This window comes from Squalius cephalus (genome assembly GCF_949319135.1).
Source record: "Squalius cephalus genome assembly, chromosome: 16".
Classification (NCBI taxonomy): domain Eukaryota; kingdom Metazoa; phylum Chordata; class Actinopteri; order Cypriniformes; family Leuciscidae; genus Squalius; species Squalius cephalus.
Genome location: NC_137137.1, coordinates 18,259,535 through 18,275,251, shown reverse-complemented (window position 1 = coordinate 18,275,251; position 15,717 = coordinate 18,259,535). Strand labels below are relative to the sequence as shown.

At 37.0% G+C, this 15,717-nt stretch overlaps 1 protein-coding gene across 1 annotated transcript in view; it reads left to right on the top strand.

The window, feature by feature from the left end:
• The window catches only part of ralgps1 (Ral GEF with PH domain and SH3 binding motif 1), a 114,570-nt gene that overhangs the window by 8,898 nt on the left and 89,955 nt on the right, over positions 1 to 15,717 (top strand). Inside the window, exons 2-5 of the mRNA XM_079897883.1 lie at positions 144 to 232; positions 2,024 to 2,157; positions 5,057 to 5,161; positions 6,349 to 6,399. Coding sequence (XP_079754009.1) covers positions 2,101 to 2,157; positions 5,057 to 5,161; positions 6,349 to 6,399 — 213 coding nt within the window. The 5' untranslated portion in view covers positions 144 to 232; positions 2,024 to 2,100. The remainder of the gene's footprint in view (positions 1 to 143; positions 233 to 2,023; positions 2,158 to 5,056; positions 5,162 to 6,348; positions 6,400 to 15,717) is intronic.

Sequence of the window (15,717 nt, the reverse complement as noted above, 5' to 3'; positions counted from 1 at the left end):
CACATTTGCAATTGTATAACTTGACGCCTCACAAGTGTGTTTGTTTGAATTTGTCTGAAATGGAGGAAATCAACCTTGATGATTTCCCAAAGGTATTTGTATTTTAGTCATAAGTCTTTCTGTTGTCTCTCTTTCTCTTTCAGTATTTCTAAAGATCTGCCGCTTGGGATGGCCTTCACCAACACTACCATGCAGATATTAGCCATGTGAAAGATCTGGCAGAACAAAATGGGTATGAAATCTGTACAAATTGTATTATAATGTTTTGTTTTGTTTTTTTACTAGTCACTTGTTTTGAAACTAATGGTCTTGAAAACCCTACATGTTTAGTACAAAAACACTGACTTAACAATATAAGTAGATTTTAGTACAAATAAAAAATGCATGATATTATGACCCCTTAAAAGAAATTAGTAGGCCTGTCAAAATTAATTTTGCGATTTAATTTTTTTTTTTTTTCGGTTAGGGTAGCAGCACCCATTTGGCTGTGCTACAGTATATGATCACGCTGCCATTCATTTAATTGCCATTAAACCATTCAAGCATGACAAGACGCACAAAAATAACTCAAATTTATTGGCATGTTGTCTGTGAAGCAGCTCTCTGTAAACAAACACCTGAAACCCGCGCACAGAATGTCGTTTCGGAGAGCGTGCCAGCACCACATTGAGTTCTCTTTCCTTTTGCACTTGAATGGACGAAGACACACAATGACACACAATGAAGAGAATAGGATGTTGGTTAGATCCGTGGCAAAAAAGGTGGATAATGACCCTGGGGTGCAATACTTGGGGGATCAAAACTTCTTTTTTTTTTTATTACTGCAGTCTGCAGGTATGTGCTCTCGAGTCGCATGACTTGGACTTGTCTTGGGACTTGTTTCTCTTGACTCGAGAATTGAATGCAAAGACCTGGTCCCACCTCTGCAGTACTGTTCTGAAATCAATGCTAAATGCAAATAAGACAAATATAATATAAAAAATAAAATGCAAATATTAAAATTTTAACACATCTACAAGTCTCCCAGTGGTTTGAACAGGATATAATGTTAGCTTCTGCAGTTGATTTCACAAAACATACAGTTGATCAGTCTTTTTAATCTACATCATGTTAATTTTAAGATATTTAGCACATTTAAATCCTTTTTTTAAGGACAGATTTGTTTACTTTTTCACAGTAAACATTTTAAGTCAAATGTTTGGTGGCCATTTAATATGTAAATAATATGCTTCGCGTCGGGGTCCTGATCAGCCTGTCGGGGTTGTATTCGCTATAACAACCGCCTCGCTCTACATTATCCCGCTTATTACATAGCTACCTACCAAATAAATCAATAATTTGACACAAAATATTGATTTAAAAACTATTGTATTGCTTCCGCTAAAGAAAATAGTCTGTTCCGTCTCTACGGTTAGAATCCTGTGTCCATAGCAACGCTCTGTTTTTCATGACAACGGTGTGTTATACTTAGCAGCGGTCTGTTATCAAGAAACAACAGACCGCATTCTACATTAGAATTCAACCAAGCCATGTATTATAAAATTTTTAATTTGGTTCCTGAAGCACAACCAAAGCAAAAATCTGTAGATATTTCTTGTATGACCCGTGCACTTCAATTCTGGACTGCATTTGGCCAAGCAGACTGAAACATTTCATTCAATAATACAGAGGAGGGCAGCACTGCAGGGTCTTTTCATGATATGGCTATGATATGTATGTGGCTCATTTGAACAAGAAATGGCTGGCTGACTGAATGTAGGGCAGATCCAGGAGTCATGTTGAGGGGAGAGAGGCTGCATTTGTGGTGACGTCCTCCCTCTTCTGGCTACATTATGCATTGCTCCACAGAATGAGCAGATCCCAAATAGAGTAATACTGTGTTAAATCATAATTATGACAGTAAGTTTTCTTTTAAAGTCACAATTTCTATTTAATAGGGTTAGTAAAACAAAATTTAAAACCTTTCCAAATTGCCAAGTACACCAAGTTGGGGATAAAATAAGGTGGAATATGTGTGTTGCAGGGATGGCTGAGAGGTCGTGTGTGGCGGTGAGCAGCTGAGGTCGGCTGTGATCTGGGTCTTCTCTTCTGACTGAGAGCATGTACAGGAGGAATGGACTTCCTGCCAGCGTCAGCATCACCTCTCGCCACACACAGGTACTAAAACACATCCCATTTGTTTACGAAAGCGTTCAACCATGACAGCATCTGTCCTGAAATGTATGGTTATTTATGACAGTGCCTGCTTTCTTAATTTATCTAAACCTTTTGACCTGGCAACCTTTTTTTTTACATAGCTGTGATATATACAGACCCTTTCTAAAAAATTAGAATATCATGGAAAAGTTTATTTATTTCCATAATTCCATTCAAAACATTAAACTTCCATAGATTATAGATTCAGGGCCCACATCTTAAATGATTTCAAGTATTTAGTTGTTTATTTGTACATAATTTGGGCTTCCAGCTCATAAAACCCACGAAAACAGGATTTCAAAAAATTTGAATATTACATGAAATCACACAGTAATTACTCAGTGATACCATGGTCATTGAACCAGGTTTTGGTTATTTTGGCAGTGTGGGCAGGTGCAAATCCTGCTGGAAAATGAAGTCAGCATCTCCATAAAGCTTGTCTGCTGAAGGAAGCATGAAGTGCTCTGAAAATGTGACCAACACCAGCCGATGACATGGCTCCCCAAACCAACACAGACTGTGGAAACTTCACACTGGACTTCAAGCATCTTGGATTGTGTGCCTCTCCATTCTTCCTCCAGACTCTGGGACCTTGGTTTCCAAATGAGATGCAAAATTTGCTCTCATCAGAAAAGAGGACTTTGGTCCACTGTGCTTTATTAAATCCAGAGTCAAAACAGCCGTCTACCAGGACATTTTCAGAGCACTTCATGCTTCCTTCATTTTCCAGCAGGATTTGCACCTGCCCACACTGCCAAAAGAACCAAAACCTGGTTCAATGACCATGGTATCACTGTGTAATTACTGTGTGATTTCATGTAATATTCTAATTTTTTAAAATCCTGTTTTCGTGGGTTTTATGAGCTGGAAGCCCAAATTATGTACAAATAAACAACTAAATACTTGAAATCGTTTAAGTTGTGGGCCCTGAATCTACAATCTATGGAAGTTTAACGTTTTGAATGGAATTATGGAAATAAAAAAACTTTACCATGATATTCTAATTTTTTGGAAAGGGTCTGTAGTTTTATCTCTTTTTTAAATTTATTTTATTTTATTTAGTCTCATTGCCAGGATTAATATCAGAAAGACCGGCAAATAAGGCAATCAGTTAACTGAACATTAAACTGTGCATAATGGATTATAAATGAGAGATTTATTGCAGATGATCATTACAGATTTGCGATGCATGTGATTGTTCAACGCGGGGTGGGTGCGTGGTTTAGTCTGAACTGAGTGTTGTGTGCAGCGCTCAAGTTAGATCACTTGATTATTGGCTTGCTAAAGGGAATCAGATCAGAGAAATAGCAGCTTGTTGGTCCATCAGTGCTGATCCGTTCAGATGCACACTGGCAGGATGCTGCTCCAGTGAGACAGTGTTATGTCATTGTCATGCTGTGTGAACTGGAACTCATCTAGAGAGTCAGCGATAGTTCAGTAGATGTGACACACACAGCAAGCTGACACAGTTTCATAAGGTAAGAGGTTAAACAAATTTCTGTGAAGCCCGTCGGCGCTGGGAAGGGGCAGACTAAAAGATTTTTCAACACCATTTTCAGATTGATCTAGCTCAAACGAATCGGCCAGTTAGGAGTTTAATTGCAGTTGTGGTGCATTATGCCTATTTTTTTTTTTCCATTGTAAAACAGTAAGATATTATTACAATTTAATGTTTTTTTATTATCAATATTGAAAACAGTTGTGCAGCTTTTTTTTGTGGAAACTGTTTTTTTTTTTTCCAGGATTCTTTGATGAATAGAACGTTCAAAAGAACAGCATTTATTTGAAATCGAAGTTTAGTAACATAATGTCTTTACTGTTGTGGTGGCAAACAATTTTCTAATACTGAATAAGAGACAAACATGGATCAGTTGTCTTTTAAAGATTATTTATTCCCTTGCAAGGAAAGGTCAGCAGTCATACAGTCATTACAAAGTGCCTGCAGAGTGTGACCACGAGTGGGGGCATCCTTCATTCTTTATAGTTGTTCCACCCCCAAGGTTGTTTTCCCGAGGCTAAATGATGATATCTCTCAGCCATAACTAATACATTGTTTAGATTTGTCTATCATATTATACCCTTGAATGGAGACCCTCTGTCTCGTTCATACACTTAGTCACACATTAACTTTTGTCAGGTCGTATACAAGGAGATACACATACATACATTTATAAGGGTATGTATCGACACTACATTAATCTAATTACCATAATATTTCTAAGATTCTACAAATATAATTAAATGCAAACATATAGAACATATAAAATTTCTTCCACACTGTCAACTTTCAATTTAATTTAATGCACACTTGCTGTATAAAAGTAATTTCTTCCAAAATTTTGAATGGTAGTGTACGGCGTTTGTATTAACCAGAAATGAGGGCATTAACGAATCTGCTAGCAATTAAGGGTGCACACAGAACAGATAAGACACCGAGAAGATAAGACTGAGATTTTACATCAGTACGGATATTACAATGGATGGAATGCGGAGACTTCAAAGGGGATCTGTCAGGATCATTTGCCGAGGAGAAATCGTTATTTTCATAGTGACTGTATCTTTCCTTCTCAGGCCTTTGTTATGTGGTCTATTTTTGTCTGGCTTTAATTATCATATGGGTTGGATTGGCTCATTGCCTGTTAATAAAGTGATGTGGTTGCATTCTGATCCACTTTTACCATCTGGGCTGAATAATCAAATGGAATAAAGTAATTCAAATGGACAATGGTAATTAAACTGATTAAAAGTCCACAGGAACAGTGCAACTGGCCATTTATAGGTGTATGAAATATCATCCCTGATTTTATGTCCAGTTGTTCTCTCTCTTTCCTGCCTGACTGTCTTGCTCCTGTGTTTGCAGGACAGCAGTAGTTCTGAGTCCCTGGATGGACGGAGCTTGGACTCTGCCAAGAGCTTTGACGCGGTGGTGTTTGACATGCTCAAAGTGACACCTGAGGAGTTTGCTGTAAGTTTATACAGTAAATACTCCAGTTCACACCTGGTCTCATGAGAAAAAAAAACACGGCTATGCATACTTTTTTTTCTTACTATTAATTAAGTTTCTGTAGGTACAAATTGCTGCATTTTCTATGTGAAATGACCACTAGGGGTGCTAAAAGCCCTACCAATTTACCTCCCATTGACCGATAAAGAGAGGAAGTTTATCACTTAATATAAACCTAAACTTCATTATGTTCCTCACACTAAGCTTCTGTTCAGTGTGTTTTGAGGTTGAATGTTGTTTTAAAATTATACTTAAAATCCAGGTAGATGGTTTAGTTTAGGGTGTTAGGAAAAAAATGCATTACTTTTGGTTGATTTTAACACTAGTTGATAGTTGACATTTATCTGAGATAAGTTTGAAAAAATAAAACTCATTTTTGTGCCATTCAGTGAGGGTTTGACATAGAAACTGCAGTGATTTGAAACTAGGGCAACACATTTCAGTTATTATTTATTTATTTATTCATTCATTTAAATACTTGTCAGACTTTATCAGCATATATTATCAGACATTTGCTCACACTTATTCATGTCAATTCCAACTCTGACTTTAAGTGCACAATGGCCTAGTTATTAAATTTCAACTCTCCATCCCATAATTATAGTCAACTCAAGGAAAGTATTTAATTATCTATTCATTTTATATGGCTCGTTTTATATTTATAGAAACCCAGTATGCTCTAATAAAGGTGCATTAAGTAACCTTTTCCACTGCAAAAAAAAAAAAACACCCCTAAAAAAAGTCAATAGCACTTTTGTACAATATATTTAAACCTGTACATTCACAAGAGTGAAAACTTCACGAAAACTTGCAAGTCAAAATGCTAAAATTACTTGCTGCATCTTTTAAGTGCCCTGCAATGTAATTTTAAATGTTAATGTAATATTTCACCCAACAATTATTATTATTTACTTTTTCCCATTCATTGAAATGGTGACCACAGCTGACACTGGTATCCATCTGTTCTTACTGTATGGAAAAGAGCTGCCTGGACGTTCTGCTAAACATCTCATTTTGTTCTACACAAGAAAAAAAGTCATACAGGCTTGGAACAATTTGAGATGATTAAATTATTAAATACATTTGATTTTTGAGTGAGCTACCCTTTTGAAGCTTGTCAGTTTAACATTGTAGCTTTTATTTTGCAGAGTCAGATCACTTTGATGGATGCTCCTGTATTCAAGGCGATACAGCCTGAGGTGAGACAGATATCTATGGCAACTAAATACACATCCTCTGTGTTTATCAAGCCACATGAGCCTCACAGCTGTGAACTGTTCTCATGTGCTCTCTGGTGCTACAGATTAGTGTGACGTGGCACTAAAGCAGTGTGACACACACACACACACACATACACACACACACACACACACACACACACACACACACACACACACACACACACACACACACACACACACACACACACACACACACACACACACACACACACACACACACAAAAAGACCACAGTACCCACAGAATCTAGCTCCACATTCTTCCATTACTTTAACCAGAGCCTATCCTCTGCAGTTACAGAGCCCTCAGTACTTTCCTTAGTTAACATTTTATTTGAAAATGAAAAGGTGCTCATAACAGTTATAATCGATTTGGACCAGGATCAGTGAGAAGTTTTTCCACAGGTAATAAAAACAGGTCTGCCAAGGCACTTTTCAGTTTTCTGAAGGTTTTGTGTAGAACGTTTTCAGTGTGATAAATTTTCATTGACTACATTTGGGCATTTAGCAGGTTAGCTGTTATTCATAACATAAGTGTTTAGTATTCATATGTTATCTTGCCGTTGTCTATGGTTGTACATATGAAGCTGTGTAATGAATATGTATATTCATTCTTTCACAAAATTATGACAGAATGAAGATTATTACCCAAAAATGCCTAAATATTTTCAGGCTATAAATGCCCTTAGATCAGTGGTTCTCAACCAGGGGGACCAGGAACCATTAGGGGCCTCAGGAAACTCAGGAAAGGGGGCTGTAGGATGACTTAAAATTATTCAAATAATATTAATAATAATTATTCATATTATCTTAATCATATTGGATAAAAATACTTAAAACCAAAAAAATCTAATGTTTCTTTTTAAAATAAAAAACATCTAATTAAACTGGAAACCAATTGCATCACATGGTCAAAGACACATTAATTGTGGAATGTCAAATGAAAAGACTACATAACATAAAAAATTGGATAGTCTGGCTCACATTTTAGGGTTTATAGGAGTATGTTGAGAAAACAGTTTTACCATTTTATCATTAAGAAATATTAGCCAGGCTTCTTTCAGGTCACTGCCGTGTAGACAGTGTACCCAGTGATGGCGTAATGCTTGAGCAGAGAATGATTTGGCAGTCTGTTTGCCAATTAGTCTTAACCAAGCTACTTTTCTTAACGTGAAGTCTGGAATCATTTGGTTTCCATTCATGGTGACCTTGGTGTGAATCTCTGGCCTTTTTCAGAGAAATTAGCCCATGGATCTTAACATTTAGTAAGAATGAGTCAGGGTTGTGTAAACTTTATCCAGAGTATGAATTAGCTTGAGTGATGTGAGTGTTAAAGTTGGATGGTGATTGACCTACATCTTTGCAGGCCTTAGTTAACATGACATCATCTCTGTGAGTCAGTGTGGATTTGAGTTCTCTTGTTGGAATCATTTCTCACTGACAGCCACAGATATTCCAGAATGGATCCATTTAAAAGACCGTGGGTTTATTGTTATTTATTGTTTTTCCACGTAGCCACATTATTAGGTAGCGTTATGAGTTCTCAGCAACCATTGCTGTGTGGTTGGTTTGGTCTGTTGAGAATTTGGATTAAATGTATAGGAGACAAAAAAAGAGCCAGAAACTTCAGTGCTTGCTTAATCAAAATCTGATTTATTTTTTATATTTAATTATACTCTATCAATCAATGATTTAGGGTCAGTAAGATTTTTTTTTTGGAAGAAATTAATACTTTTATTCAGCAGGGATACGTTGATCAAAGGTGACAGTGAAGACATTTTACAGTGTTTCAAAAGATTTCTATCTCAAATAAATGCTGTTCTTTTGAAATTTCTGTTCATGAAAGAATCCACAAATTTTCAACATTTGTGATAGTAAGAAATGTTTATTGAGCTCTAAATCAGCATAGTAGAATTATTTCTGTTGGAAGATGTGACAATGAAGACTCGTGTAATTCAGTGTTGCCATCTCAGGAAAAAATAGGCTACATAATAAATGCAGCCTTGGTGAGACTACTATCAAATACATTAGAAAATCCCCCTAACTTTTGAACGGTAGTGTATATTTTTGCAACACAGTCTATATACATATTTAAAATCTAAATTTCTTTGGATTTGTGTTTTCTAACAATACACTTTAATGGTAAAATACTGTTAAAATGTGAGAGTAAAAAAATGTTTATTGGTTAACAGTAGCTGGGTTTCCATTCAAATGTGAAGCAAATCTTTTCAAAGTTCGCAAAAAAAAAAGAAAGCGGATGACGTTGGTATTGGTAACCTAGTAAACAACAGTAAACAGAATAATTAGCGGAAATAGCCGATTAGTCACGTGGGTTTAATGTTCGCTACGTCAGAATTTATTCAGCAAATGTGATTCCATCTTCCATTATTCGAATTAACTTTTTTTTTTTCAAAAGTCAAAAAACATCTCAAGCGAGCATAATAATTTTTTTGCAAATTAAGGGATTTTTTATTTTATTTTTTAAATTTGGCGTTTCTATCACTCATTTCTGATACGATACTTCAAAATGTCGCGGGCGCGATTGCTAATGAGGGCACGATTGCTAATGAGAGACAGACATCAGCGCCACACGCGAGTCCCGCGGATATAATGGAATAAGGACATTTCATTCTACCGAACTAACTTACCTGGTCAGTTTAAAGGGGCATTTCACCCATTTGAACATTGTTTTTTATTTAAAGTGGGTCATATATGTAGTCGAAATGTAAAAGAAATTTTGAATTTGGTGCCTTTGTGACCGAGAAAAGACAAAAAATAACTTCAGGACGCATTTGTATGAAAGACAACAACTCCCACAATGCACCACATTGCACAGCTCCGCAAGCCACTCCCACTAATCCAGAAAGCGCATATCTGCCTATAAGAGAAATCACTCTTCCGTCTACAAGGCTAGCTACCACCAGAGCTTGAAATTAATTTCACATTCACACAAAATGTCTAGTTAGTTGGCGAACTCATTAGTGCATTACTCCTCGTTTGTATTTCTTTCGAAAAGGTGAATTATTGCATGGTACCTGGATGTTCAGTCAGAACATTATGCGGTGCGAAACTAGGAAACTAGTTCACAACACAAACGTCCGTGTCCTCGTCTGATTCAGAGATTTCGTCCAGGAGAAATTGTCATCGTTGAAATTCTTTGCCGCAGACGGACTCTATCTCTGTGTTCGTAGCGGTTCGTAGTTGCATAGTGAGATCACCGGCGCCACCAGTCCGCCCTAACTCGAGCCAGTCCGGGCTCCTCGTCCGCGGCAGGCAGGTCTTCTGCCTCGGCTGCTCTTCGCTATAATGCGGCTTGTAAAGGTAGCCACAAACACCTGATTCAAGCATCCGACTTCCGAAATCCTCTTCCTCTAGTCTATATCATATTGAGCACTCTCCTCCGCTATTGTCATAACTTTACATCTGTCTCCACAGCGCCTGTTAGCTTAGCTTCAAACAAGATGGAGGATATTGCTTTCAGTTTCAGAGAGTAAAGTCCCACCCACTGATCTGTAATAGGTCTGTAGCGTGAGCGGGTCCCGCCCCCTGGGAGAGATGAGGAACGAGTGCTTGTAGTCTCAACAGAAATCCCCCCCTCTTACACTTCCTCCTACAATGACGCAAAATGACGATTTTTGCGTCATTGTAGGAGGAAGTGTAAGAGGTAAATAACAGATTTCTCCCGTATCAGGGAAAAATGAAAGAGTGTTGCACGACCATTCAATAGTATGACTGGGTTTCTAACAATGCAAAGCTTAATGCAAATGGGTGAAGTGCCCCTTTAATAATACTCACACAGGTCAGTTTATTAGACGAATGAAACTTGTGAGGTAACGCAGCGCTGTTTCACTTGGTCTACACTATCACACTAAACTGCATTTGAGTGTGTTGAAAGTTATAATGTTATTCTATGTGTTAGTTTATCTGTATGAGACTAGCAGTAAGATAGATCAACATTAGAATAACATACTGATCATATTCTAACATTTCATCATGTTGAGCTATATAACATTGATTAGTTTTATGTACATTTGCTCACCTCTACATTTGCGCCGGCATCTCGAAAACGCCATGCTGATACTGATCCTTGTTTTAGTTCTCCTTTTGTCCCAAAAGTCTGCTTGACTTGCCATGGTCCATATTGTTTGAACGAAACAACAGCAGCGTGAGCGTGCCGCTAGATGTAATAATAATAATAATAATTCGTTACATTTATATAGCGCTTTTTCTGAGACCTCAAAGCGCTTTACATAGATGGGGGAATCTCCTCAACCACCACCAATGTGCAGCATCCACCTGGATGATGCGACGGCAGCCATATTGCGCCAGAACGCCCACCACACACCAGCTTACTGGTGGAGAGGAGACAGTGATGAAGCCAATCAGTATATGGGGATGAGTAGGAGGCCATGATGGACAGGGGCCAAGGGGCAAATTTGGCCAGGATGCCTGGGTTACACCCCTACTCTGTAACGCAGTTGTCCACGTCTGTCGCCATGGTTACTATGGCAGTACGAGGAAAACAGGGATAACGCAGATATTACGTCATTAACAGGTGACAAGTGGGACAAGTTATTTAAAATTGGAATTTCTCTGAAATTAAAAATCTTTGGGAACTTTTGGGATATTGTAAGTACACAACTGCAGGAAATATATCACACTGTGCAAGTGATTTTTGGATATTTTATTACAAAAATATTACATATTACATATTACAAAAATATTACATATATTTAAGTAGCAACATGGTCTTGCTAGTTCATCAGAAAAAGGCTGTAGGATTTACTTTATTTTTATTTTTTTTAAACTGTAATATTTACAGATTGTTCTGTGAATATGCTTACTTTTTTTATTGTATTTTTACTCAATTTTTCTGGCAACCACAGCTGCCTTTTAATGAAGCTGTCACTAGTTGCTAGCTAATTTGAGACCTTGTGTCAGGTTTGTAGTTGAGCAACAGAGAAAAATAATTGGGTAACACTTTTTTTTTTTAAGTATCATTGTTACATACGTTGCATGTACAGTAGTTACTATAGTAATAACTATAAATTATGCATAATTACATGCAACTAAACTAAACTAAACCAAACCCTAATCCTAACCCTATAGTAAGTACATGTAGTTACTTAATATTACTCAGTACTTAAATGTAAAATTACAGTGTAACAAAGACACCTTAAAATAAAGTGTAGCCATTTATTAATGTTCATTTTGGGTACAAGTTTTAAAGTTTGACAGATGTGGCAGCATAATACAATTCACTAAATAATTGAGATTTATTCAATAACATGTATTTCCAGCAGCACACTGTTATTGCTCTTCTCCCTGTATCATCTAAACCCATCTAAATGAAAGGATACTTAAAAAGGCCTAACTGCTTTTTTTGAATGTGTGGATATTTGGCACCAAAACATTCGTCTAGATTGGAAACAGCAAAGAAGTATTTTACCTCATCCTCCCTCTAGAGTCTCTTCAGTCACGGGTGAAAATGTTTTTTTTTTTTCTACAGCTGACAGCGCTATCATGTTTACCTTCTTGTACACAAGGTGTTGCCAATGGTTTTATTGCTGAAAAATGTCAGTTCTTGACTCAAAGTGGTTTTAATTGGTGTTGAGGGAAATTATTTGATTTGTGGAGTATGAACTTGATTTATGTCAAGATGAATCTTCCCCCTTCATTCCTTTAGACATGTTTGCATTGCGGCAGCTTTCTGCACACATACATTTTTCAGTTGATTGATTTTATAAAAAGTAACAAAATATCTATAATGGTATTCCTTCTCTGAAGAGGACTAGAGTGTGAAACACATTGAATTAATATCCCTACAGCAGAAGTTCCCACTGGAAAAGAGCTAATTTTAAAAATGCTGAGTTTGACCTCCCCAGCCACTAATTCAGGACCCGTCCATTACACTCAGTCTTTCCGACCCTGACATATTTAACAATGTAAGTGGTCTTGTTATTGTTGAGCCGTTTGCCTGTAAGTTCCATTGGCCTGTGGAAATACTAGAATAAGTACATTTTTGCGTTCGACCACATGCACATACATTCATTCATCAATGTTTCAGCTGCATGCTTCAGGGATTATTGCGGATTCTAAAAGGAGATGTTCGTGAAGTTGACACGGGCATCTGGATTAATAGATTTCAGATGTACGTCGGTTCTAGAACCTCTACATTTTTAGTGCTGCGTGAGCAGACAGAGTCTGTTTGCTTAAAGTGGTGTGCTGTACAGTTTTCTTTGGCTACAGACATTTTAAAGAAATGATAGTCAGAAGGTTTGTAGAATTTGCATCATAAGTGGAACTAGTGATATAAGAGAAAAATGAAGCATAATTCATTAATCTTTGTGCTGTATATATGGCACATGCCGCTCTAAAGTTTATTTTTAACAAGGTATCATTTCAGTTATATTTCAGTGGGATTGTTTGGTGATCCTGTCACAATGTAATGCTGACTCTGCAAAGAGGCTGTTATTGAAGGATGGAGCAATTAAAGTATATGTGATGAATGGTGTAGTTATAACATCTACGTGTTGGAGTTGATTGTAGGGGTGTTTCACAAGGGCCAGCAGCAAAAAGAAATGTATAAAATAAAATTATACTTAGGGTCAGAGATGATGATAATGGAAAACTGAAAACTGCTAAATAATAATTTAAATGTACAACTAATATACACTACTAATCAAAGTTTGAGGTCAGTACAATTTTCTAATGTTCTTGAAAGAATGCTGACCAAGGCTGCATTTATTTGATCAAAATAATATTGAAATATTATTACAATTTAAAATAAATGTTTCTATTATTTGTATTATAAAATGTAATTTTAAGCTGTAATTTATTCCTGTGATGGTGAAGCTGAATTTTTAGTAGTCTTTACTCCAGTCTTTAGTGTCACATGATCCTTCAGAAATAATTTGAATATGCTTATGCTCTTTGATGGTCAATTTCTTTGATGTTTAAGACACATCTCTTATTATCAATGTAGAAAACATTTGTGCTGCTTAATAGGGAAACCGTGAACCCTTTTTTCCAGGATTCTTCACATGATAGTATTAATCTATTTAAAATAGAAATATTTTGCAACAGCGTACTGTCACGTTTTGGGTTTGTTCATGTCATGTTTCCATGTCTGTCATGTAATTCCCTGTTTGTCATGTGATCCTGCCATGTGTCTTGTCATTGGTTAATCATCTGTTCATTGTTCACAGGTGTCCCTTGTCTTGTCATTAGTCTGTGTATTTAAGCCCTCATGTTTGCCATGTGTCTTTGTCAAGTATTGTTTCCTGTAGACCACTGTTTGTCCATGTCCATGTCCATGTCCATGTCCATGTCCATGTCCATGTCCATGTCCATGTCCATGTCCATGTCCATGTCCATGTCTTGATTTTTGAGTTTTCATGCCACGCCATGTTTTTGTTTCATGTTTGGTTTTGTTTATAATAAACTGCACTTGGGTTCTCATTTATACTTGCCTCCAGTGGATCCTTTACACGTACAAGTTTTTACTTTTTTTTTTTTTTTTACTTAAATGCATCCTTGTTGCATAAAATTATACTTTTTTTTTTTTTTTTTAAGTATAAAACAAAATACAATCTTATTGAACCCAAATGTTTGAATGGTAGTATATAACCAAACAAGACTTCTTGTGTCCCACTCCCTGACTGTTCAATCCGACAAAATGTGCGGCTTTAAGTGATGACTTAGCAAACAGACCCAAAATTATTTTGGTAAGGTAATGTACCCAGACTGAGCTGCTTATTCACATGGAAACTCCACTCCACTCAGTCCATGTCGAAACTGAAATGCCTTCGAATGTTTCCATCTGCTCTTAGTCTGCACGATACTATAAAAGTGTTAGTATTCATAGCTCTGTGAACCTAAGGAGGCTTAGAAGCATATAAAGTCCCCATGCAAAGCTTTTTATGTCAAAGAGATGAAGGCAGTGGGTGTGTTTTGTTCTGTGCATTCTTTTCTCTTCTATTCTACAAAATGTAATATTCCTATAATTCACTTAGAAAGAATTTCTAAATAAGCCTGTAACAAAGGCCTATAACAAATAAAGTATGGTAAAATGTGCAGTAAATTTCACTAATGCTAAAAGGATAAAAATTGTGGTGCTCTAACTATTGTGTGTATAGTATTTTACTTTTTATGCCTTTCTTAGTCGGACAGTCTTATGCTCAACAAATTAAAGGGCACCTATTATGACTCTTTTCACAAGATGTAAAATAAGTCTCTGATGTCCCCAGAGTATGTATGTGAAGTTTTAGCTCAAAATACCCAACATATCATTTTTTACAGCATGTTTAAATTGTCATTTTTGGGGGCTCAGAAAAACTCGCTGTTTTAGTGTGTGCCCTTTAAATGCAAATTAACTGCTGCTGCACGGCACAGGGGGCGGAGCCTCACGAGCTCGCGCTCAGAGTCAGGACAATCTCATCTGATAATATCAGAACAGAAACTCTCAGTTGCGGTGTTTATTTCGACTCGGAGTCGGACAATAATGCCCACAGAGCCAGAGAATATGTGACCCGTCACGGAAACCAGGGACACAAGTCGGCAGCACAACTTTCGAGCAAAATGAAAAAGAAGCGTTTTTTTTCAAAATTGGTGATTTTCGTTTTTTTGCAGAATCTGTTAGTTGAGATCACGAAGAAGCCTCTCCATGTTTGAGATAGCAGTATTGGTATATTTAAAAGCGTACATTTTGATGTTGAAATCAGCTTGTTTTTTGGAGATTCTAGCACGCAGTAGGGGCGTGTCATTGTCGGTGTGTATTTACATACTGAAGCCGGCGTGGCTACTTATTATGCAGCGCTCTGGCCGGCTCTATTCTATACTCTTTGGCTCTATCTGATTTAAAAAATCAATGAAGATGGACGCCAATAACATTACGATGTCCAGCAATCGATTTAAATAGTAGGTTACATGGGGTTTAATTTGTCGTTTAATGAGATGTAGCCTAATATATGTTGTCAGTGTCAAATATAATGGTAGAGCAGTGGTAGAGCATTCGCTAGCCGTGTCAGAGGTTGAGAGTTCGAATCCACCCTGGTATAGGTTTTTTTTTTCTCGTATAGTTTTTTTCTCTCATCAAAACGATTATGTTCATCAGTGGTTGTATATCAAGCAGGGACACGCAAACGTTTTAATTATTTTGTTATTTCAACAGAACGAATATAGAGAGTATCCGCAAGCAACGCAACGGATTGAAGCGCGCGTCGAGTGTGTGCGCGAGCCGCACGAGTAAACACACACTGTATCTGCGCCACTGATCG